Source organism: Jaculus jaculus, chromosome 5, assembly GCF_020740685.1.
Source record: "Jaculus jaculus isolate mJacJac1 chromosome 5, mJacJac1.mat.Y.cur, whole genome shotgun sequence".
NCBI lineage: Eukaryota > Metazoa > Chordata > Mammalia > Rodentia > Dipodidae > Jaculus > Jaculus jaculus.
Genome location: NC_059106.1, coordinates 46,938,338 through 46,962,415, shown reverse-complemented (window position 1 = coordinate 46,962,415; position 24,078 = coordinate 46,938,338). Strand labels below are relative to the sequence as shown.

The following is a 24,078-nucleotide window of genomic DNA, read 5'->3' as shown; positions in this document are numbered from 1 at the left end:
AGGAGCCTCGTCCAGCTCACTCAGATACTCTTGATGCAAATAGTTTCTATTAGGAAATACAGAATTCTTCAAAGCCTTTCTTCCCAGAAATACCCTTTCACGCTGGATTAAGGTTGAAATACCCTTTCATACTGGATTAAGGATTCCCGGACAGAAAAGTTCATGAAGTCTGGCATCCTAGAGATTACAGCTAGTGAATTCCAAATCCCAAACACAAAAGAGTGGAAGAAGTGGGGAATAAATGGAAACTCCGAGCTTTCCTTTTAACGACTGTGTTCCAGCTTCGGTAACAGGGTGAGCTCAGTAGAAGACAGTGTCTGACAGGCCTTGTTCTAGAGGGAAAATACAGTGCCAACTCTCAAATTCACTTTTCTCTAAAACTTCCGGTTCAAACATCAACTTGGTACTGAGCTTCAGTTAAGGTTACTGACCATTCTGAGTCTTATTTCTCTCTCCTATGAAATGGGGCTGTGCTTCTCTGGGCCACATACAGTCCCCTCTCCAATGCAGACTAGTTAATAAATGATGGGCAGCCTTCTCCACATGATTTTGTTTAAAGACAGCAAAGTTGTTTTTTGTTTAATTACCACTGGAAATGAATTCCAGACACATGCATCACTTTGCACATCTTTCTTTATTTGGGCACTGGGGAAGTGAACCCAGGCCTTCAAGCTTTGCACCTTGCTTAACCTCTGAGCCAGCTCTCCAACCCACTCTCTGATTTTTTTTTTTTTTTTTTTTTTGGTGGTAGGGTCTCACTGTAGCTCAGGCTGACCTGGAATTCACTAGGTAGTCTCAGGGTGGTCTTGAACTCATAGATCCTCCTACATCTACCTCCCCAGTGCTGGGACTAAAGGCATGTGCCACCACACCTGGCTCCTCTCTGATTTTTGTTGTTGTTGAGGCAAGCCCAATAGACGGACCTTTTTAAAAATTCAACAGAGCAACAGAGAGAGGGAGGGGGGTGGGAATTGACACAACAGGGCCTCTAGCAGCTATATTCAAACTCCAGCCATATGCACCACCTCGTGTGCATGTGTGACCTTGCACACTTGCATCACCTTATGCGGCTGGCTTATGTGGGATCTGAAGAGTTAAACATGTGTCCTTAGGTTTCAAAAGTGCCTTAATCGCTAAGCTATTTCTCCAGTCCTCCTCTCTGATAATTTATTTATTTGAGAGAGACAGAAACAAAGAGAGAGGATAGAGAAAAAGAATGGGCGTGACAGGGCCTCCAGCCACTGCAAACAAACTTCAGACACATGTGCCACCTTGCGCATCTGGCTTACATGGGTTCTGGGGAATCAAACCTGGGTCCTTTGGCTTTGCAGGCAAGTGCCTTAACCACTAAGCTATTCCTCCAGCCCCTCGTTTCAGATTTTTTTTTTTTTTTCCGGGGTAAAGTCTTACTCTAGCCCAGGCTGACCTGGAATTCACTATGTAGTCTCAGGGTGGCCTCAAACTCACTGTGATCCACCTACCTCTGCCTCCCGAGTGCTGGGATTAAAAGCATGCACCGCCACGCCTAGCTTTCATCTCTGATTTTTAACTATTGTTTTTACCAAGAGATACTTTGGTCAGACAAACTGTTAGGAGATGACAATTATGAGGAGGAATGAACTCAAGGAAAAAGTAATCTTCTAAACAGTATCTCAACCTCTCTCTCTCTTTTTCTTCAAGGCAGAGTCTCATTGTAGCTAAGGTTGACCTGGAATTCACTGTGAAGTTTCAGGATGGTCTCAAACTCTCGGCAATCCTCCTACCTCTGCCTCCTGAAAGCTGAGATTAAAGGTGTGTGTCACCACGCCCGACTCAGGGTCTCAATCTTTATTTGTAAACAATTAGTTATCTGTCCTTTCAGTGTTTATAAAAGCAAATTATAGTTCATTTTACTTTAAGTTTGCCATAAATATTTTGGGGGCAGACCCAATACTGATATGAAGAATACCAAAATACATTAGTAACCCCTAAAGGAACCAGACATCCATTCTGAGCTGGGGCATAGTTTATGAACCAACTTGACATTTTGGTAGAAAACCAGTGCTTTTGGGGAGACTTTTTTGTCCTTACAACTTAGCATCATTTCTCCACATTTGTCCACTGGGGTGATAAAGTGAACTTGTCAGCTCTACGAAGGCAACATCAGAATCTCTGCTCCCATCAGGGATGGGATGGTTTCCTCCACTCTCCTGGGAAGGACAGGAAAGCCAATCATGGCTACGAACTCTGGCCTCTGGGATTCTCGTACCACACTGAAACCCCCTGTGCCAAACACACCTCTTTTATGAATAAAAATGTATTTGTTTGCACGTGCATGTGTGCGTGCGTGTGTGTGCATGTGCATACGTGTTACTCCAGGGTCTCACTGCTACGAACACCAGGCACATGCACCACTTTGCATCTGGCATTCTGTGGGTGCTAAGGAATCAAACCTGGTCCAGCAGGCTTTGGGAGCAAGTGCCTTTAACCGCTGAGCCTGCTCCCAGCCCCCAAGCCCACTTCTGCTTGCCTAGATGCTTGAGATTTGCTCCTGCTAGGAAGGCTCCATCAGCATCAAAAACCTACCCCTAGCCAGACAATTCAAATTAATGCAATCATTTTAGTTTTCAAGATTATTAGAGAAAAACAGAAGGACTCTGATGCCAAATATTTGATTCATTTCTCTACAAGTGACAACATGAATGCACCTTCTCTTAGCTGGAAAGGAAATGCTTCCGGTGACTTAGGACCAAAGTCCTTTTGAAAATCAAAAGCCCAACACTCTTTAAGAGACAGATCACTGTCAGAAGCAAATTTCATTCAACCTAAAATTGTGTGCCAACTTAAACACACTAAAACACCAATGCTTACGAGACGGCATGAACCTATGTCTTTTGTATAGGTTCATGGAAAAGCTATTATGGGGATAATCAGCTCAACAATAAAATGAACAGTCATACATAATGACAAAAACAGACACGAGTCATAAATTGCCTTTTCCCCATGCAGACACTCACACAGTACATTCTTTTGTGCAATACACACTTTCTCCTTGAATAAACAGGGTGTTAGTCTTGTGTAAGCCTTATAAATACACTGCCTGCAAAACAGATACAAATAAATGCTAGTGCTTAAACAAAAGGCAGATGGACCTCCCTGCCCCTGCCCTCTACAAGGCCACAGAGTAAGAGGAGGGCAACTGATGGCAGACCTGCTGTAGCAAAGTCAGTTTCTCCTGGGGCACGGCGATGTCCCAGATCTCGTCCCCTGGGACACAGCATACTGCTTCCCAACATGGAAAACAAAGAAATGGGAGAAGACATTATTGAAAGTCCTACCTGGACTTTCTATTGAAGTATCTCTCCTTCCCTCCTCCTCTTTTTCTCTCTCTCCCTTCCTCTCTTGCTTATATTCACCTCCAGCCAGTTATCCTAAAATCCTTAAAAATTCATTTCCACGCATGCGCGCGCAAGTTTGTGCATGTGTGTGATCATGCATGTGCCACAGCATGAATGGTGGTCAGAAGACAACTTGGGAGGCATAGGTCCTTGCCTTCCTCCTTGTTTCAGACAGGCTCTCTCAATGCTTGCTTTTGCAAATGCCAGATTAGCTGACCTGCAGACTTTGGGGTTCTCCTGCCACAGGAGATTTGGGATTACAGACATGTGTACCTTGTATCCAGCTTTCTGAGGATTCTCGGGATTTGAAATCCAGTCGTCAGACGTGCATTGCAAGTGCTTTTAACTGCCGAGCCATCTCCCCAGTCCCTTAAAAACTCATTGGGAGAGCAGTTCAAGATTTTTCTTGGTATGTTTCTTGTTATAGTAGTATATGCTGGCCTTAAACTCATGATCTTCCTGCCTCAGCCTGCTAGACTTGAAGGCATGCATCACCACACTAAGTTCTGACTACCTGTGGGAGACGATGACATCAAGGTCATTCCAACTCAAGAATGACAACTAGGGCTGGAGGGATGGCTTAGCAGTTAAGTCATCTGCCTGCAAAGCCCGACCCCGGTTCAATTCCCCAGGACACACATAAGCCAAATGCACAAAGAGGCACCTGTGTCTGGAGTTTGTTTGTAATGGCTGGAGGCCCTGGTGTGCCCATTCTCTCTCTCTCTCTCAAATAAATAAACAAAGAAAATGTATTTTTTAAATAGAATGACAACTATGACGACAGTTAACTTGCTCCTGCAAAATGATGTCAAGTAACAAGCTTCACGTGGGAAGCTATCATCATTAATTTCGCATATTCTCTGAATGAAACGCCAGGAAACAAATGAGCATTACATACACCTCCCCACAAAAAAAATCACGTAAGAGAAAAACAGAAGATTTTAGAATTAACTGGACATAGATCAAGTCTACCCTTATTCTGTTGAGCTGTGTGACCTTGAAAATGACCTCTGCAGGTCTTACTTCCTGATGTGCAGGGTGAAGAGTAACGCCCACAAGGCAACCTGTATAGAGTCTACAACAGACGGCATTCGTTCAGTGTCTGTAAAGGGGACGTGTGCAACAATGCCGCACGGGGTCTGGACCCCGCTCCCACACCTTCTCCTATTTGTGTTCTTGGCACCAATTATACTACAGAGCCGGTGGGGTTCTACCCAACTCACAGCAAACAAAACCAACTAAAAACACTACGGCCGAGAGAGACTAGCTAAACAAGGCACAGCTCGGGAGGGTTAGGTCTGTGTTCTGCACCCCCCCCCCCCTTAATCACTCTAAAGAAATACTTCCCACAAGCCCAAAGCTGATTATTGTGGTCATTTGCACTTCCTTAAACTCCCTTGTGTACACAGAGAAGCAAACAAAACATTTCACCAAAGCAAGATTAAAGGTCTGGTTTCAATCCACAAAATTACAAGAAAATGGAGATCTTTAGCCCAACCACATAGACAGAAATCAAAGATAACTTGAATGGGTATTTCGCTGATAGACCCGACCTTTGGATCTGTTTCCAATGTGAAGAGGTAATTTTGTTCGTCTTCTTGTTTTACAACTATATGGACTAATTTTTATAACAAATCGAGGGTTTATCAAAATAAATCATGGAAGTTTTCCTCAGCAGCCGCCTGTGTGATGACAATACTGATTAACTTACAAAAAGCAAGACAAATTTGGGCAGATGAACCCCAATTGAGCATATGGGGAGCCAGGTTTCTAATTATGGAAAGCCCCTTATGCAGACCAATGACGGTGTAAAGCATGACACCCAAGAGATTTAAAGGACATCTTTAAACTGAGCGCTTAGACTAGCATTCAGGTACCCCTGGGGCAGCACGTCCTTCTGGGAGCTAGCAGAGCAAGGAGTGCACTGCCACAGGGTGATGCAAAGGACCTCAAGGTGACATCAGAGCGATTCAAGCAAACCATACGCCCTTCAGATTCCACACCTGAAGTTCACTGTCTCTAATCAGTGCTGCAGGAAAGGCTCTCTGCTCTCTGGTAGAAACTCTCCTCTTCCTCTGGAAGTGAGCTTTCTCTGTCTTGAACCACAAGATAAACAGTACACTTGTGGTCTGGCTTGGTGAAAGCAGTCTTGAAGAACCAGCACCACCTCTGGAGGCCAGTCTGGATGGGGAATGGCCCGCGGGCACCACGGTGAATAAGGAGGCTATGCAATACAGAACTGCTGCTCATCTCCACCTTCCGGCCTGCTATGCAGCATCCGGGTCTGGTCAAGCCACTTTTCCCTCCCAACAGCCTGTGGTGTGAGTGCCCCTGTGGTCTCATGTAACTCAAGCCCTGAAAGGGTGGGCAGAGAGGGGTGGGCAATGCTCCCTCATGCCCCCTTCATTCATGAAAGGAAATCCCCACATGAGCAGATGGTGGAGCCCACAGGGCTGCCTGGGGCCTGTGGCAGACTAAGGAATGGCAGCAACTCTCCACTGTCTCCACCCCCTCCAGCCTCTCGCACACTATCGGCTGCTGGCATATGACCACAGGACATCAAAACGTCCACCAAGGAAGATGCCAAGGAACCCAGAGGTCACCTGGGCTAGAAGATCTGGGACTGTCTTCTTATGCTAGATTCAGATAGCCACAGTATTGTGCAGGGTTATTTCAGTTTGGACTTTCTGAGCTGTGGGGATTAGCTAGGAGATTTTAGACAGAAGGCACAACCCAGTTCCATGGGCATTTCTTGCTTATCAATTTTATTTTTGTGCAAAGAATGAAACTGAGTGCCTTGGGCCTGCTAGTCCATGTGTTACCACTAAGCAGCACTCCCAGCTCCCATTTGTTTTTTGCAGGTGTGTACGTGTGTGTATATGTGTGGGTGCTTGTGTATGCGTATGTGTGAAGGCAGAAGTAAACATCAAGTGCCTTCCTCCATCACTTTCCATTTTATTTATTTATTTTTAATTTTTTTTTTTGCTATTCATTTTTTTATTTGAGAGTGACACAGAGAGAGAGAGAGAGAGAGAAAGACAGAGAGAGAGAGAGAGAGAGAGAGAGAAAGAGAATGAATAGGTGCACCAGGGCCTCCAGCCACTGAAAACGAACTCCAGACGTGTGCGCTCCCTTGTGCATCTGGCTAACATGGGTCCTGGGGAATTGAGCCTCGAACCGGGGACCTCAGGCTTCACAGGCAAGCGTATAACTGCTAAGCCATATCTCCAGCCCTCCATTTTACTTTTTAAGACAGGGTCTCTCCCTGAACCTAAAGCTCACCAATACAACCAGACTAGCTAGTCAGCAAGTCCTGGGGATCCCCCTTGCTTATGTCTCCCTAGCACTGGGATTACAGGCTTGTGCCACCATGCCCAGCTTTAAGGTGGGTGCTAAGGATCAAAACTAAAGTTCCCATGTTTGTGTGGTAGGTGCTTTATCCACCAAGCCATTTTTTAAAAACAAGTTCATTTTGGAGCGTTGTGAAAGCTGCAAAGTCCAGAGTCCGGAGGCTACACAGTGACCCAGGAGAGATGCAGAGCCTAGGCGGGGGCAGTGGAAATGAAGGGGGAGAGGAGAAGCGACCCAGGAGGCACAGTTGAGGAGAGAAAAGAGCAAGATGAGCAGGCAAGGGTGAAAGGCTGAGGATGCAGCTTCTCATGCCCTAACAACCACCAAAGAGACGACAGCCACACAAAGGCCTCACAGCTGATTGCCCAGATTTCACCTCTTTTCCTTACCTTGGCAGCAGAATTTGATACTCCGTGGGTAACGTTTCTGATAAGGCCCCCAACATTTCCATACTTGATCAGTCCAGTAACTCCTTCAGAAACATCATTCAAAAGCCCCATGGGATTGCCAAGAAAATCTACGGATCCCAGGATCCTAGCAGCCTGGCTGAGGAGTTCCTGTCAAGTGAAGGGTAGAGAGGAAAACAAAGTCAGAAAAAGCCAGGATCCCAGCAAGAGGACAGAAACCTGTCCCATCCTCCAGGACTCCCAGTAGTTACCTTTCAGTCTCTACCAACCTCACAATCATCTCCCATGCTCTCAAAGTCCCCCTAAACGACCCCCCAACACACATGCACCAGCGACTGTTTTGAGTTCACTTAGACACGCTATGCAGACAGCGGGGAGAATGAGAACAGTTTTGCAAGAATATCCCTAACTAGGAAAGGCCAGGAAGCAAACAAGGGAGGCAGAACATTGTCACTTTAAAAGCTAACAATTGACCATGGTCTGATGGCTCTTCCATGGATCTATCTTGGCTTTACGTTTGGACTTTGCAGCCTGGATTAGAAATACAAAATAGAAAATGTCCAATTTGATGAAAAACACTAAGTTCTACTCACAGTCAAGATTTCATACCTGGTAGGTAGAAAAAGGTCCCCAGCATTCTGTGCCGGTAGTAAAACACCAATTAAACCACTAAGAGTTGAGAGTGACCTAGTGGAAGCCCCTGGGACTAACTCTGAGGGATGAGAAGTCAAATGTACTTTCTAGCGACTCTCATGATATATATGAGCTTCACGGGATGTGACCTGAGCCATGACACAGAGCTCAAACTTTCAACTGGAGTCTCAATAGTAATGTCTTAGTAACCCAAATTCCCAAACAAGCAAAACAAACATTCTGCATACAGTCTGGCCCCAGCTCACCTCCTGGAAGTGTTTGAGGATGTCATTGATGATAAATTCCTTGGTTTCATAGGGATGCACCCGAGTGAACGGATCCAGATTAATCACTGCATCTTCAAACCGAATCAATGGAAATCCCAAGGTGCTCTTCAGGGCCTGGTGAAGGAAGAAAGGAAATGACGTACATCAGCTATGTGATGGCTTTCCAGGGTACTGTAATTCTGCAATCTGTGAAATCGACAAATCATGTCAACTCTCCAACAGGAGTCAAGAATTTTAGATTTATAAATGAGGATTGTTCCCTATAATCATAAAAGTAAAATATAAATAAACATTATAAAATATTATAGAAAAACTATGCATATATCACCTATGGTCACAATCATCACACAGAAGAAATACACATTGAGGGCTCCATGGCACAATTCCTTTTGCTCTGCTTAGAATCTGTGTTGGTCAGGTTTCACTTTTTGATGCACACCACACATAAAGTACAGTAACCAAATACGGTGCTCTCTCTCTTTTTTTTTTAATCTCGAGTGTTCCCCTGGCAGGATATAAGATGTGATGCAGCAGCCGGCCAATCAGAGTGGAGGACTGCCTCCATCTTGAAGGCAGTGCTGGCCCTGGGCACACGGTGTCCCAGGTGTGGTGCCCTCCCTCTGCTGGCACTTCCATCACCACCGGAATGGGTTTTTCCTGCTTCACAGTCTACGTAGCTGAATCAGCAGCAGACACTGTGTTGTGCGTTCCTCTCCGAGACGGCATTACATATGGGAGTTCACCAGGTCACTGCCTACAGCTGATATTTATGAATTTTCACTGTGACATAATGTCCCCTTACATATACAAGTCAAATCCTCCAATTTATTCAACGTCATTGATGAAAAGTTAGGTCTTTTCAAGTTTTTATTACTATGACTAATGATGTTGTGAGCATTTTTAGACATGCCTTCTGGAGAACATCTGCATTTTTCTTAGATGTTGACTTGAGTAGAGATGTTGTGTGATAAAGAATGAACGAGTTCACCCTTAGTATATACTGACAAACAATTTGACACAGTGGTTCTCTCTAGCAGTCTACAGAATTTCCCATTGTTCTAGTCTCATCAACAACTGGTATTGAGAGCTTTTCTGTTTTGTCTGTGACTGTGTGTCCCCAGCATGCATGGAGTGTATGGTGGATACATGCAGAGGCCGGAGAACGTGGGGTGTCCCCTTCCATTGTTTATCCACATTTACTTCAGAGGGAGTCTCTCACTGATTCTAGAGCATTGGGTTTTCACAAGCCCCAGAGATACTCTGGTCTCCACTCCTCACAAGTTTAGAGTTAAAGACATGTATGACCATGCCTAGCTGTTTATGTGGATGCTGAGGAACCAAACTCTAGCAGATTTCCCCATGTTTGTTCACAGAGCAATATTCCTCACACTTACACTGGTAATCTACCTACACTTGACTTTTACACACAGTCTGAGAAAGAGATCAATATACACTTTTCCTAGATATATATGTAACTGACTAGCTATTACTACTGAAACACCATCCTGGCTGGGCATGGTGTCACTTTCCTCTAATGCCAGCCCTGGGGAGGCTGAGGTAGGAGGACTGCCATGAGTGTGTGGCCAGCATGGGGCTACAAAATGATTTCAGGTCAGGCAGTGTGGGCTACAGTAAGACCCTATCTAGAAGTCACCTCACTCCAATAGAAAAATGCCATTCTTTCCCTGTTGCAGTACAGTGAACATTTTGATATTAGTCAGATGACTGGACTTACCCTACTTGCTTCTCTATCTTCTGTTTCATCTTGTTCTGCCTTCTACCAATACCACGGGGTGTGTGTGTGTGTGTGTGTGTGTGTGTGTGTGTGTGTACATGCGTGCAGGCCACAGCACACGTGTGCAGGTCTGAGGACAACCATGAAGTGTTTGTTCTCTGTCTCCATCCTGCCTGAGACAGGGTCTCCGTTATATTGTCTTTGCTGCTTCCCTTCCTGAGCACCAGTCTAACTGGCCTGTGAGATTCTCCTGGCTCCACCCCCAGGGCCTTAGGCTGACCTCAGACTGGAAGGCTTGCAATCAAGTGCCTTTACTAACTGAGCCATTTTTCCAGCCCCTCTTACCACAGTTTTAAATACTGTAATTCTGTTTTTTTGTTTTTTAATTTTAAATCTGGTACTCTGAGCTCTCCAACATCATTCTTTCCTCTTTAGGCTTGTTTGGCTACTCTTTGCATCTGTCAACTACACAAAATTTTTAGAACAAGTTCACACATTTGCCCACTCCCCCAAACATTCTGGCCTTATACTCTAGATTGTATCACATCTGCAGATAAACTGAGAGACAAAAATGACAGCTTTACTATACTGAACTTTGAGTGTACTGACCCGGCATACCCCTTCTTCTACCAAGGCCATTACTCTCAGCAATAGTTCCCTGTTTTCTGTTTCTAAGTTATGTGTGGTAAAATGCCCCTGAGTTCTAAACATTTTCTACGAGAGACGAGGTTTGCTTTCCCTCCACTAGCCCATCCTCACTAACCTCACCATGAGCCTCAGCTGGCAGAACAGAGAAGTAACGCCTGCATCCTTGCTGCCTGGGCCGCGAGAGCTCTTCTAGCCGCTGCTTTGCCTGCTTTGAAGCCTTGTATAGAAAAGGTAGGACTAGCTTCCTTGAAGATGTGGAGGCCATGATAAAGCGGTTTGGTTGACGGCCAGCCCCAATGATACAACATTGACAGTGGTCATCTTACAGCACTCAGGGGCAGATGATTATGGCCACAGAAATGACCTTGGTGAGGCCAACACAAGTACCTAGCCAAGCTAAGTTCAAGTGACTGACCCACAGAACAATGAACAAACAGAACAGTTGTTTAAAACCATTAAGCTCTGGTGTGGTTTGTTACACTGTAATACATAAGACAGAGCACTTAAATGTTTTCTTAATGCTATTAGGAATAGCAGCTTCCATTTTTTTTTCTAGAACAACTGTCAAGAAGATACAGAATTTGGCCGGGCGTGGTGGCACACACCTTTAATCCCAGCACTTGGGAGGCAGAGGTAGGTGGATCACCATGAGTTTGAGGCCACCCTGAGACTACATCGTGAGTTCCAGGTCAGCCTGGACTAGAGTAAGACCCTACCTCAAAAAACCAAAAAAAAAAAAGAGAGAGATAGATTTTGTTTTTTGAACAGTTTTTATAACCTTACTAAATTCCTGTAACCACTCTCTTATTTCTGTATTCTTGCAGATGTTCTAGGTCCACTTTCTTTTAAAGTTCTTAAGACTTTCTTTCTTTTTGAAGATTTTTATTTATTTATTTGCAAGCAGAGAGAGAAAAGAGAAAGAGAGAATGGGCATGCCAGGGCCTCCAGCACTGCAAATGAACTTGAGAAGCAAGTGCCACTGCATATGGCTTTATATGGATACTGGGGAATCAAACCCATGCTGTTAGTTGTTGCAGGCAAGTGCCTTAACCACTGAACCAAATCTCCAGCCTTCTTTTTTCTTTTACAGTGTTAAATCTTGCTCACTTCACTGACTAGGATTTTCAATCCTTAGTACATCAGTAGACAGAAACGTGAGCAGGGTATCCTTCCCTCACAACAAGGGAAAGCTTTTTTTTTTTTTTTTTTTTTAAAATTTTTATTAACATTTTCCATGATTATAAAATATATCCCATGGTAATTCCCTCCCTCCCCACCCCCACACTTTCCCATTTGAAATTCCATTCTCAATCATATTACCTCCCCATTACAATCATTGTAATTACATATATACAATATCAACCTATTAAGTATCCTCCTCCCTTCCTTTCTCCACCCTTTATGTCTCCTTTTCAACTTACTGGCCTCTGCTACTAAGTATTTTCATTCTCACACAGAAGCCCAGTCATCTGTAGCTAGGATCCCCATATGAGGGAAAGCTTGGCTTTCTGGGCCTGGGTTACCTGACTTAGTATAATACTTTCCAGGTCCATCCATTTTTCTGCAAATTTCATAACTTCATTTTTCTTTACCGCTGAGTAGAACTCCATTGTATAAATGTACCACATCTTCATTATCCACTCATCTGTTGAGGGACATCTAGGCTGGTTCCATTTCCCAGCTATTATAAATTGAGCAGCAATAAACATGGTTGAGCATGTACTTCTAAGGAAATGAGATGAGTCCTTTGGATATATGCCTAGGAGTGCTATAGCTGGGTCATATGGTAGATCAATCTCTAGCTGCTTTAGGAACCTCCACACTGTTTTCCACAATGGCTGGACCAGATTGCATTCCCACCAGCAGTGCAGAAGGGTTCCTTTTTTTCCACATCCCCGCCAACATTTATGATCATTTGTTTTCATGATGGTGGCCAATCTGACAGGAGTGAGATGGAATCTCAATGTAGTTTTAATCTGCATTTCCCTGATGACTAGTGACGTAGAACATTTTTTTAGGTGCTTATATGCCATTCGTATTTCTTCCTTTGAGAACTCTCTATTTAGCTCCTTAGCCCATTTTTTGATTGGCCTGTTTGATTCCTTATTAGTTAACTTTTTGAGTTCTTTGTATATCCTAGATATTAATCCTCTATCAGATATATAGCTGGCGAAGATTTTTTCCCATTCTGTAGGTTGCCTCTTTGCTTTTTTCACTGTGTCCTTTGCGGTGCAAAATCTTTGTAATTTCATTAGGTCCCAGTGGTTAATCTGTGGTTTTATTGCCTGAGCAATTGGGGTTGTATTCAGAAAGTCTTTGCCAAGACCAATATGTTGAAGGGTTTCCCCTACTTTTTCCTCTAGCAGTTTCAAAGTTTCCGGTCTGATGTTAAGGTCTTTAATCCATTTGGACTTAATTCTTGTGCATGGCGAGAGAGAAGAATCTATTTTCATCCTTCTGCAGATATTTATCCAGTTTTCAAAACACCATTTGCTGAAGAGGCTGCCTCTTCTCCAATGAGTATTTTTGGCATTTTTATCGAATATCAGGTGGCTATAGCTACTTGGGCTTACATCTGGGTCCTCTATTCTGTTCCACTGATCTACATGTCTGTTTTTGTGCCAGTACCATGCTGTTTTTGTTACTATGGCTCTGTAGTATAGGTTAAAATCAGGTATGGTGATACCACCAGCCTCTTTTTTGTTGCTCAGTATTATTTTAGATATTCGAGGTTTTTTGTGATTCCAAATGAATTTTTGGATTGTTTTTTCTATTTCCATGAAGAAAGCCTTTGGAATTTTGATAGGGATTGCATTAAATGTGTAGATTGCTTTAGGTAAGATTGCCATTTTCACGATATTGATTCTTCTAAGCCAGGAACAAGGGATGTTTCTCCACTTTCTAGTGTCTTCTGCAATTTCTCGCTTGAGTGTCTTAAAGTTCTCATTGTATAGATTCTTTACTTCCTTAGTTAGGTTTATTCCAAGGTATTTTATTTTTTTTGATGCAATTGTGAATGGGAGTGATTCTCTGATTTCATCCTCTGTGTGTTTGTTGTTAGCATATACGAAGGCTACTGATTTCTGTGTATTTATTTTGTATCCTGCTACATTGCTGTAGGTTTTGATCAGCTCTAACAGCTTGCTAGTAGAGTCTTTAGGGTCCTTTATGTATAGAATCATGTCATCTGCAAATAATGATAACTTGATTTCTTCCTTTCCAATTTGTATCCCTTTTATGTGTGTCTCTTGCTTATATTGCTATGGCTAAAACTTCCAAAACTATATTAAATAGAAGTGGAGACAGTGGACACCCTTGTCTTGTTCCTGATTTTAGTGGAAAAGCTTCCAGTTTTAAGGGAAAGCTTTTGAGATGTCACCATTTAGTATGATGCAGCTTTTTGTAGACAGGCTGTATCAGATGGATAAAGTTCCCTTCACAGTTCTTCTCATAAATGGATGCTGAACTTTTTCTTTTTCAGTTTGTTAATGTAGTGAATTACATAATTTAAAAGTAAATGTTGAGGGCTGGAGGGATGGCTTAGTGGTTAAAGCATTTGCCTGCAAAGCCAAAGAACTCAGGTTCAATTCTCCAGGACCCACATTAGCCAGATGCACAAAGGGGCGCATGCATCTGGAGTTTGTTTACAGTGGCTGGAAGCCCTGGGGCGCCCAGTCTCTCTCTCTCACTTTCTCTGTCAAATAAATAAATAAAAACAATTTTTTTTAAAAAAAGTAAATGTTGAGCCAGGCATGGTGGTACGTACCTTTAATCCCAGCACTCAGAAGGCAGAGGTAATACTAGAATTTGCAGTACAGAGGAGAAACTATGGCTAGTGAATTTCAAGCAAGCCTGGGCTAGAGTGAGACCCTACCTTGAAAAACCAACAACAACAACAACAAGACAAAACAGTAAATGTTAAACTAAACATACATTCTTGGTTAAGATATTTTATCTTCTTAATATTTCTGCATTTAGTTTGCTAATCGTTTGTTCTGATTTTTTTCTTCTAAACTCACAAAAATTCTCTTTCATTATCTGATTATTAAAAAGTCAATTTTGGGGCTGGAGAGATGGCTCAGTGGTTAAGGTAGTTGCCTACAAAACCCGGGAATCCAGATTCGATTCCCCAGTATCCATGTAAAGCCAGATGCACAAAGTGGCACAGGCGTCTGGAGTTCACATGCAGTGTCAAGAAGGCCCTACCTAGCACGCACGAGGTCCCTGGTTTGATTCCCAGCACCATAACCAACCAGCCAAAAACCTGCTATAGATCTCTGTCTCTTCCTCATAGTTGCCACTTTTTGCTTAGCTTCTTTCAAACCATGTCACTTAGAACATGGCAAATGCCTTAAGAAATGAAGCCGTTCAGATGCGCAGGGTCTGTCTTCTGCTTGATTCTTCTCTAGCATGTATCAACCACCAGCTCTCAGGGCCCATGAAGGCAGACTTGTGCACTGCCAAGCCCTCCACACTGGGGCACTGTCCAGGCAAGACCTGCAGATGGGTTTTCTCCGGCAGCTGCTTTGATTGGTGTCTATGCCTTTCTCTCTACATCAGATACACATCAGAAAAAGTCTCAAGGAAAAACAAAACAAAACATGTTGGATTCACCTTACTGAGATTCTCTCCTCTCATAAAATTTGGCCCCTCTAAGTACTGCCTGTCTTGGTAGCATTCCAATGACTTCAAACAGACAATTTTTTAAAGCTACTTTTTCTTGAAGTTCTCAGCTAGTTTGGCAATAAGCTAGCTAACAATTCCTGGAAATGACACTATTTTCTACCTCTATTTTAATTTAAATTCTGAGGTATTTAGAAGAGATGGAAAACTCTCTTTTTTACTGAAGTGAACATATCATGCTAATGCTAGCTATATATCCCTAGTCCGGGGCTAGAGAGATGGCTCAGCAGTTAAGGCATGTGCCCAGCACCAGAGTTTGATTCCCCTAGTACCCATGAAAAGCCAGATGCACAGGGTGGCACATGTGTCTGGAGTTAATGTGCAATAGCTTGAGGCCCGGGCATACCCATTCTCTCCTTATTTGCCTCTTTTTCTCATAAATAAGTGTGTGTGTGTGTGTGTGTGTGTGTGTGTGTGTGTGTGTGTGTCCTCCCTCCCTCCCTCCCTCCCTCCCTCTCTCTCTCTCTCTCTCTCTCTCTCTCTCTCTCTCTCCTTGGTCCACTTGGAATCTATCCTTGCAGAGTGTGTCAAGAATAAATCTACTTTCGGGTGAGCCAGGCGTGGTGGCACATGCCTTTAATCCCAGCACATGGAAGGCAGAGGTAAGAGGGCTGCTGTGAGTTCAAGGCCAACCTGAGACTACTGAGTAAATTCCAGGCCAACCTGGGCTAGAGCAAGATTCTACCTCAAAAAAACAAAACAAAAGAATAAATCTAATTTTGTGACCTGGAGAGATGGCTGAGCAGTTAAAGACACTTGTTTGCAAGCCTACCAGCCTGGTTCAATTCCCTAATACCAGATGTACAAAGAGGTACATGTGTCTGGAGCTCATATGCAGTGTCAAGAGGCCCTAGTGTGCCCATTCTCTCTATATAAATAAATAAATAAAAATATTTTTAAAAAGAGTAAATCTAGAGCCGGGCGTGGTGGCATATGCCTTTAATCCCAGAACTTAGGAGGCAGAGGTAGGAGGATCACCATGAGTTCAAGGCCACACTGAGACTACCGAGTCAATTCCAGGTCAGCCTGGGCTAGAGCGAAACCCTACCTTAAAAAACCAAAAAAAAAAAAAAAAACCAAAAAAAAAAAACAGAAAGAGAGAGAAAAGAAAATTTAATTTTATAATAATCTAATTTCCTGGCTGAATTAAAATGACTACTATGTATTAAATTGCATGTACAGTCTAATGGAATTTCTATTCTGTTTCTTATCTCAACATTTCTGCATGTGTTGGCAGAGCCTGCCTTAAATTCTTTTGAAAACAAAAGCATATTTAATCATATAACAAAGAAAAAAAATGAATGAAATTTTTGTAAAAGAAGAGGATATGAAATTTTAAATAAGCAACAGACTAATGAACCTAATATAAAAGTGAAAATCCTATACAACTAAACACATACACACACAGCAAAAAAATAAAATAAAGCAAATGAAAACCTGAATAAAAAATACTGGTCACTTTCAAAGATAAACTTTTTTCCCCTGGGGCTGGAGAGATGGCTTAGCAGTTAAGGCATTTGCCTGTGGAGCCAAAGGATCAAGATTTTCTCCAGGATCCATGTAAGCTAGATACACAAGGGGCACACACATCTGGAGTTTGTTTGCAGTGGCTGGAGGCACTGGCATGCCTATTCTCTCTCTGTCTGCCTCTCTTCTATCTTTCTTTGTCTCTGCTTGCAAATAAATAAATAAAACTTTAAAAAAATCTTTATAAAAACTTATTTCCCCTTCTGATGGGCGTTGAGACAATATCACTATTAGCCCAGGCTAGCCTCAAATTGGCAATGTCATCTTTTCATTAAAAAATATTTATTTGAAAAAGAGACACATACGGAGTATGGGTCCACAAAGGCCACTGCTGCTGCTAATGAACTCCAGACTCACGTGGCACTTTGTGCACCTGGCTTTATGTGGCTACTGGGGGACTGACTAAATCTAGGCAGTCAGGCTTTGCAAGCAAGTGCCTTTAAGCACTGAGCCATCTCCCAGCCCAAAGACAAAAACTATTTATAAAAAGTTTTTAAAATCAAAAGAGACAAAAGAAACAGTAAGCTGATAGAAAAATGGGCAAATGTATGATCAGATAGTTCACCAGTGGGGAAAAAATGATTAAGTGAAGAATTAGAATAAAAGGAAGCCAAGAAAACACAAAGAAGCAACAAACAGATGAGGAGGAGAGCCAAAAGGAACAGATACTCAGGACAGAAAATCAGAACTATCAAAAGGTAGAGAACTCAACAGAGATGAGGACAGGAAAAAAGGCCATTGGTTTTGGTGACTTGGAAAGTCACCAGTAATTTTCTAGTAAATAATTTCAGAAGGAAACATTTAGGGACCAAGAACACCCTCAAGTTTCTAAGCATGGTGGTGTACCCCTGTAATTTAGTACTTGAGAGGCTAAGGCAGGAGGATTAACAAGTTGAGGGCCCGCCTGTGCTACAGACTGAGTTCAAGACAAGCCAGGGCTACCGAACAAGACCCTTTCTTAAACAAGCAAGACAAGAAAGAACACCTTTAAAGTTGATCCCGTCTGTTTATCTCTGTCTGTCAGTCTGCCTGTCTTTCTCTCAGATGAAACCAAAGATCTGTCAAGTGGGTGGTCTATGGTCAGGCAGCTATGAGCAGATCTTTGACTTGAGCAAGTTCATTTTCACAACAGCGAAAGTGAGAGGATTATATGATTTCTCCTCAAAAAATGTTCTGCTCATTCACCCATGCATCCCAGTGGTACAGAAAGTGGTGATGAAGTAAGTGGGCATGTCTTGTTTTCCTCATTTCACTGATGGAGAAACTGAGGCTCAGCAAGCCTAACCGATTTGCTCATAGCCACAGCACAAGCCAGCTGCCATTCGGTTCAGCTGTCCAACCAAATTCAACTCAGTGGCTTTCTTCCCAGAGAAGAGGAAGTGTGATTAAACAAAAGCTTAAGGTGGAAAGCTTTCTTCCTTAACTCCAACTTCCTCATAGCAACCAAATATTCAAGGAGAACCACACAGAGCTGCAAAGACTTGAGATCTCTACCACGTGCCAGGTCCTCAGACACCCTGAGGAAGTGAAGTCGTCCCTGACTGTATTTGCACAGGTTGAGTGAGACGCAGCCTAATGGGATAACTGACTCTGCCACCTTCAGGCTGATGTTGTTGGTGGGAGGAGCAGGCAGCAGAGGGATAGCCACGAGCGAGCAGCTCCTTCCTGCAGTAACTAAGGGAAGAATCCCACACCGTGTGCATGGCGCTGATGCCCATTTACTCAAGTAACCGTTTCCGGTTGTGAAACGATTCTGGAGAAAGCAGCCCTGTGCTCATACGTTCTTAATAAAGATAGCCAGCTGCCTATCCCGACCTCCCGGGCACGACCAGCTGAAGCCTTCCAGAAACTGTGCAGAGTTAAAAGTAGAAATACCTGTCTACAGGTCTCAGATCACAAGCCATTCCCTGGGCCATGTCCTTTCCTTTCTTGGTTTATCCCACACTAAACACAACTGTCTGGAATTCATTCTTGAAAGGTTTATTTATGGGACATAGAGACTGTTTATGTGAAGCAGGGTATTTGCCCATTTCCCTTTGGGGACAGTGTTTAAAGCTACAGGGATATTTCCCTCTCTAGCACTTTTTTGAAATACAATTAACAATACTGGATCTTTTTTCCTTTTAACAAATCTGGTTTTTATTTAGAAAGGGGAGGAAAAAAAGTAAAGGGTCTGAAGTTTCCCAACAAATTATTTCAAGCCTTTGAGAAGACAGTTTTAGACTTTTTAAATAGTGTCTTTGTTTAAAATTCCCCCTTACCCCCACCCGCTCGCTCACTGACCATTAAAATGTGGGTTTTCTTCCAAACTAGATTGCTCAATTAAAGTCCGTCTTTTGTAATACCCCAATGCTTAACTGGGAAAGGGACTGCTGTAGGCCACCTTCAAATTTTGAAACCTTCTAAGGGCTCCTGGCATCGTTTGATCTTTGAAAGAAAACAAAAAAAAACATATAAGCTACCTGGCACTGTCAGTATTACTAGGCTCTGCTCTAACATGCACACCCCATGCAAACAAGACAGAAGGAAAGGAGGAACGCTGCACTTTTGTCTCTCCATTTGTGAAATAAAACTATTACCTCCCCCTTCCTCCTTCAAAGTCAGGAATCCAAGGGAGATGGCAGATGGGAAACTGCTTTGAGTCCCCTGAACAGACACTATATCTGACAACAATGTACCCTCAGTGTAAACCTGGAGAGGCTCCCCTCTGAGATTTCTGACAGCCCCACTCCTGACCGGGAATGAGGAGAATGGAGATAATTATTCCTTCAATCCCAAAGACAGAGTTACCTTTTAGTCAGACTCTAGTGACTGCTGCTCTGGGAGAGGCTCCGTTTCCTCAGCACACAGTGTCAGCGATTACAAGCTCATCAAGAAGGCATATTGCCCTTTCTAAGAGCTACTAATAAGGGGATATTACTCTGTTAGGAAACTCTTTGAATAAATGCCATTATCTTATGAGTCCCAGACTCCGCTAGGAGAGCTCAAGGCACAATACAATAGTGACTTCCACAGGCTGAGTCCCAATTCCCCGTACCCTGCCTGAAATGTCAGCTTCCCACACTCCGCATGCTCCCACAGTCCCTCGGTGGCTGTGCCATATAGTTTAACAATGCTTTGAAAAGGTTCTCTCAAGAGAGCACCAGAGGAGACAGCCAGCCAAAGGATCCCAGCTTACTGTGTACAGTATACACACAGCACAGGAACATGTCATTAGGGAGCTGGGGCCACTACAACTGTAGAAAAGTCACCCTGGGAAGTTTTCGGCTGGGGCGACCTGGAAGGCATCGTGAGGGGCTTGGGCTTCTTACTAGAAAGATTTTAAAAACAAGTCTTCCACACGCAGGAAATGCTCAGCATTGGTGTGCTGGGCAAGAGCCAAGCGTTCTGGAGGAATCTATTTTATCAAACAAGCCCATTCCAAAGGGTCACAGAAGTCAAGTGGATACTTGTGGATATTAGCAAGATAGTGGCTTTCCCATGGTTTCCCCTCACTCCCAGGCTAATTATAAGTATCCCCAGTCTCCCGGGAAACGGGAAATTAAAGCAGATGGAGCAGCAGGGCAGTGAGCGGAGAAGGGCACCAGCACTGCTCTCAGGATGCCTTTCCTGGCCCTGCTCAGCCCTGCCGGCTGTGCGCCCCACCTCCTGCACCTCACTAAAGCAATCCCCCTGCCCAGGCCTTTCCCAAACACAATCTGAGGCTGACCAGGCCCCTCTCTGATTACCTGCATGTCTATTTTAGAAGCTGGCAGAACACCACGGCACATGAGGCTTACACATGTGTTCTGTCAGACCCACAAGGTTTTAAAAAAAGAAACTTGAATTGGTTGCCAACGTTTAAAAACCAGGAGATTCCACATAAAAATCCAGATTTCCGGCTTCTCTTTAAAACTCTGAAGCTATGGCAACACTAGGTTCCCATCCCCCACCACAACAATGGTCTGAAGCTGGGCTGTGTGGCCCCTGCTGAGGAAGCCGCACTGGCACACTGGTGCCCTGCACAGCCATGCCTGCTCTTCAGCCTCTACCTGCATAGGCATCTGAATCTGTCACGACAATCTACTGGTCTGCTCAGATGTCTAGCTGTTACCGTTCAGAGAGAAATCATCACAGACGAGGCCGCACACATAGGGCAGTGGGAAAGAGTATGAACTACGGCTGGTGGGAGGGAGGGCTTGGTCACTGTCATTAGTAGTGACAGAAGCAATGGTGCAGGCCCCAGGGAGGGAGATTCGGAGTCACCACAGAGGAGACTTCCCAACAACCGCCCGGCCGCACTCTGCCCATCAGCAGCTACCTACAAACAGGCTTAAGTAACAGACACTGAATTTCAATTTCCCTGTCTGCCAAGCCAAGGGCATCACTGAGGACTCACAGGTCTAAATACTCTCTGGTTCGTTAGGCTCCAGGGGTGGCACAGTGGGACGATGTGCACTTGAGAAAGGCTTGGATTTGGATCCCAACCTCACCATGTTTAAAGTATGTCTTAGAACTGAAAAGGAAGGTGCCTTCAAGTTGTATCTGTCAAGTGCATATCAGGAGGGTTACACTCTGATGCTGTGGTAGGTAAGGCCACCGGCCAGTGAGTTTGTAGCTGAGCACTCCTCAAAAACGGCAGACCCTTCTATGACAACCCTGCAAGCTGGCCACAGACGCACAGACAGTAAGAAAGAACTAGGAGGGTAGGCTCTTCTTGAGACCAGGAGCAGCCCAGGGAAAGGTGCTCAGACCTCTCTGAGGAAGCCCAGGAGCTCCCCGAGAGCAGACAGGTTTTACACACTTCGGCGCTTATTCTTGGTAGTTACTCCTCACAAGTGAGTCAGTAAGCCATCTATGACAGGAAACCTATAAAAATGCCCTTATGAATGCTAATGCCACACAGGAAAAGCAAGTAGAGGGGCAGGAGAGATTGCTCACTTGCTTGCAAAGCCTGCTGGCCTGAGCTCGATTCTCCAGCACCCAGGTAAAGTCAGATGCAAAAAATGGTGCAAGCATCTGGCATTTACTACAGAGGCAAGAGACCCTGATGCACCCGCCCCCAACACACACACATGTGTATTTAAATAGATCAATGAAGATCTACAAAAAGCAAACGGCTAGCATGCTGCCGCATCCCTCTCGGGAGCGCGTCCAGGTGTGGGCTCACCTTCAGGTCCAAGGGCAGCTTGTTGGAGGTGAACACACTCAGCTTGATCTGTGGGATGCTGATCTTGAGGTTTTCAAAGTAGTACCGAGTTGGTGTTCCTCCTTGCTCCACTGTCTTTTCATGGAGGTTTTCATCATATTTTTCTACCTCTGGTACAAAGGCAGAATTAAAAAACAATAGCAAAATCTATTAGTGTCATGACTCAAATACTTGTGCCCCACTAAATATAAAATAAAGTTGCCAACTGTCTCGCTTCATTTTTCCAAGTAAGTGCTGCACATGGCACTGCTTGTAGAAGAAAGTCTGCTTCACAAAGCTTACCCCAAAGAAGATGTGCCTAACCTTTTATGTGACTCGATGCTGTTCACAGAGGTTATCTTTGGAGAAAGTAACCAAGATGGGAGAGCACAAGGACACAGGTGTGTCTGCCAGCTCCAGACTTCCAGAATCTTATCGCTAGTTAACTGTGGTCAGTTATTACCAGTTCTGCTCACAGATGAAGGATGCTATAGTGGACCTGCTTATCTGTGCTCAGGAAACAGAAGTAGCTATTGTGAAGAAAGGACTGAAAGTTGAACAGAAAAGGGGCTCTGATGAAAGGCAGACAGAGCCCTGAGAAAGCCATTATGCAGTGGGTGGGAAGAAATTTCTAACAGCAACTTGCAGAATGCTTACAAGAAAGTTTGCTCAGTCAAGCTTAACGTAGAAGTGGTCAGGAAGGAAACTAAATAGAAAGCCTACCTGGCCGGCAGCCTTTCAAGGGACTAAATATAAATAAACCCTGGAGTCCTAACCCAAAGCAAATGGTACATTAAACCCACAGGACCTTGCTCTGGATCACATATCATTTTTTAGGTTTTTTTTGTTTGGTTGGTTTTCTTGAGGTAGGGTCTCACTCTAGCCTAGGCTGACCTAGAATTTACTATGTAGTCTGAGGCTGGCATCAAACTCACAGAGCTCCCCGTACCTCTGCCTCCCGAATGTTGGGATTAAAGGAGTGCGCCACCACGCTTGGATTTATTGGGTTTGAGGCTGTGACCAGGAAGCTGAACTCAGCTGTGACCGCTGAATCACTTCCAAAGCGCTGCTGGAAACTTAGGTTCTCTTCTCCAAAGGAGAGAGTAGGGTAAGTAGACATGTTGGTATGGATGTCAAAAGTCAAAGAATTACCCAACAGGGCTCAGGGACATTTTGCAGAAGAGGGGGTGAAAGAATGTCAGAGCCACATGTTGGGTCATGATATACCGAGACATTTATCGTACCAATAACTGTGGGCTAACTTCACAACGCATGACCCATATACCTCAACAAGGAGGGGCCAATGGGGAGGGGGTAGGTCACAGATGAGCCTAATAATGGTACCAAACTGCCTGTACTTGCAGAATAGAAAACTAATAAAAAAAAAAAAAAGTCAAAGGGGCTGGAGAGACGGCTTAGCGGTTAAGCGCTGGCCTGTGAAGCCTAAGGACCCCAGTTCAAGGCTCGGTTCCCCAGGTCCCACGTTAGCCAGATGCACAAGGGGGCGCACGCGTCTGGAGTTCGTTTGCAGAGGCTGGAAGCCCTGGCGCGCCCATTCTCTCTCTCTCTCTCTCTATCTGTCTTTCTCTCTGTGTCTGTCACTCTCAAAAAAAAAAAAAAGTCAAAGACTTGAGGGCTGCCCCTATTTTTTTTTAACTAAACTAAACTACACCAAAGGAACCATGTGCAGCTTCCTAGCAGGCAGCCACTGGACATCCAGGGACATGGAAGACCTGGTGAGAACTGCCTAGCTTATGGATGAGCTCGGACAAGCAGCCAACTTGGAGAGGGAAGAGCTGGCACATAACCCTTGGCCCACTAGCTCGGGTACAAAGGGAAAGGGAGCTCAGAGGGCGCCGCCTTTCATGAGCCGACTGGCACATCGAACAACAGGCCCACCCCCGACGCAGGCGCAGAGTGCGGGCTGTACCTGCCGCCGCCTGCTCGTAGCGGAAGAAGCTCAGGAGCTTGAGCAGCAGCTTCTCCTCGATTTGCACTGTGAACCTCTGAGCCGTGACCAGCAAGTGCTAGAGAGAGAGAGAGAGAGAGAGAGAGATTCTGTTTGCACATGAGCACCACAGCGATCCTCACCTGGCCGTTAAGAAGATCCCAGTAAATGCCAGGTGCGGTGGTGCACACCTTTCACCCCAGCACTTGGGAGGCAGAGGGAGGAGAGTTGCCATGAGTCTGAGGCCACCCTGAGACTCCATTGTGAATTCCAGGTCAGTCTGGACTAGAGGGAAACCCTACATCGAAAAACCAA

General features: G+C 44.3%; 1 protein-coding gene across 5 annotated transcripts in view; it reads right to left on the bottom strand.

Annotated features, from left to right (window-relative positions):
• Vps13d (vacuolar protein sorting 13 homolog D) overlaps window positions 1–24,078 on the bottom strand; it is a 274,368-nt gene that overhangs the window by 79,170 nt on the left and 171,120 nt on the right. For all 5 annotated transcript variants that reach the window (XM_045149288.1, XM_045149289.1, XM_045149290.1 and 2 more), the window contains 4 exons: window positions 23,746–23,842; window positions 21,798–21,946; window positions 8,035–8,169; window positions 7,118–7,285 (listed from right to left, as the gene is read on the bottom strand). In XM_045149288.1, coding sequence (XP_045005223.1) covers window positions 7,118–7,285; window positions 8,035–8,169; window positions 21,798–21,946; window positions 23,746–23,842 — 549 coding nt within the window. The remainder of the gene's footprint in view (window positions 1–7,117; window positions 7,286–8,034; window positions 8,170–21,797; window positions 21,947–23,745; window positions 23,843–24,078) is intronic.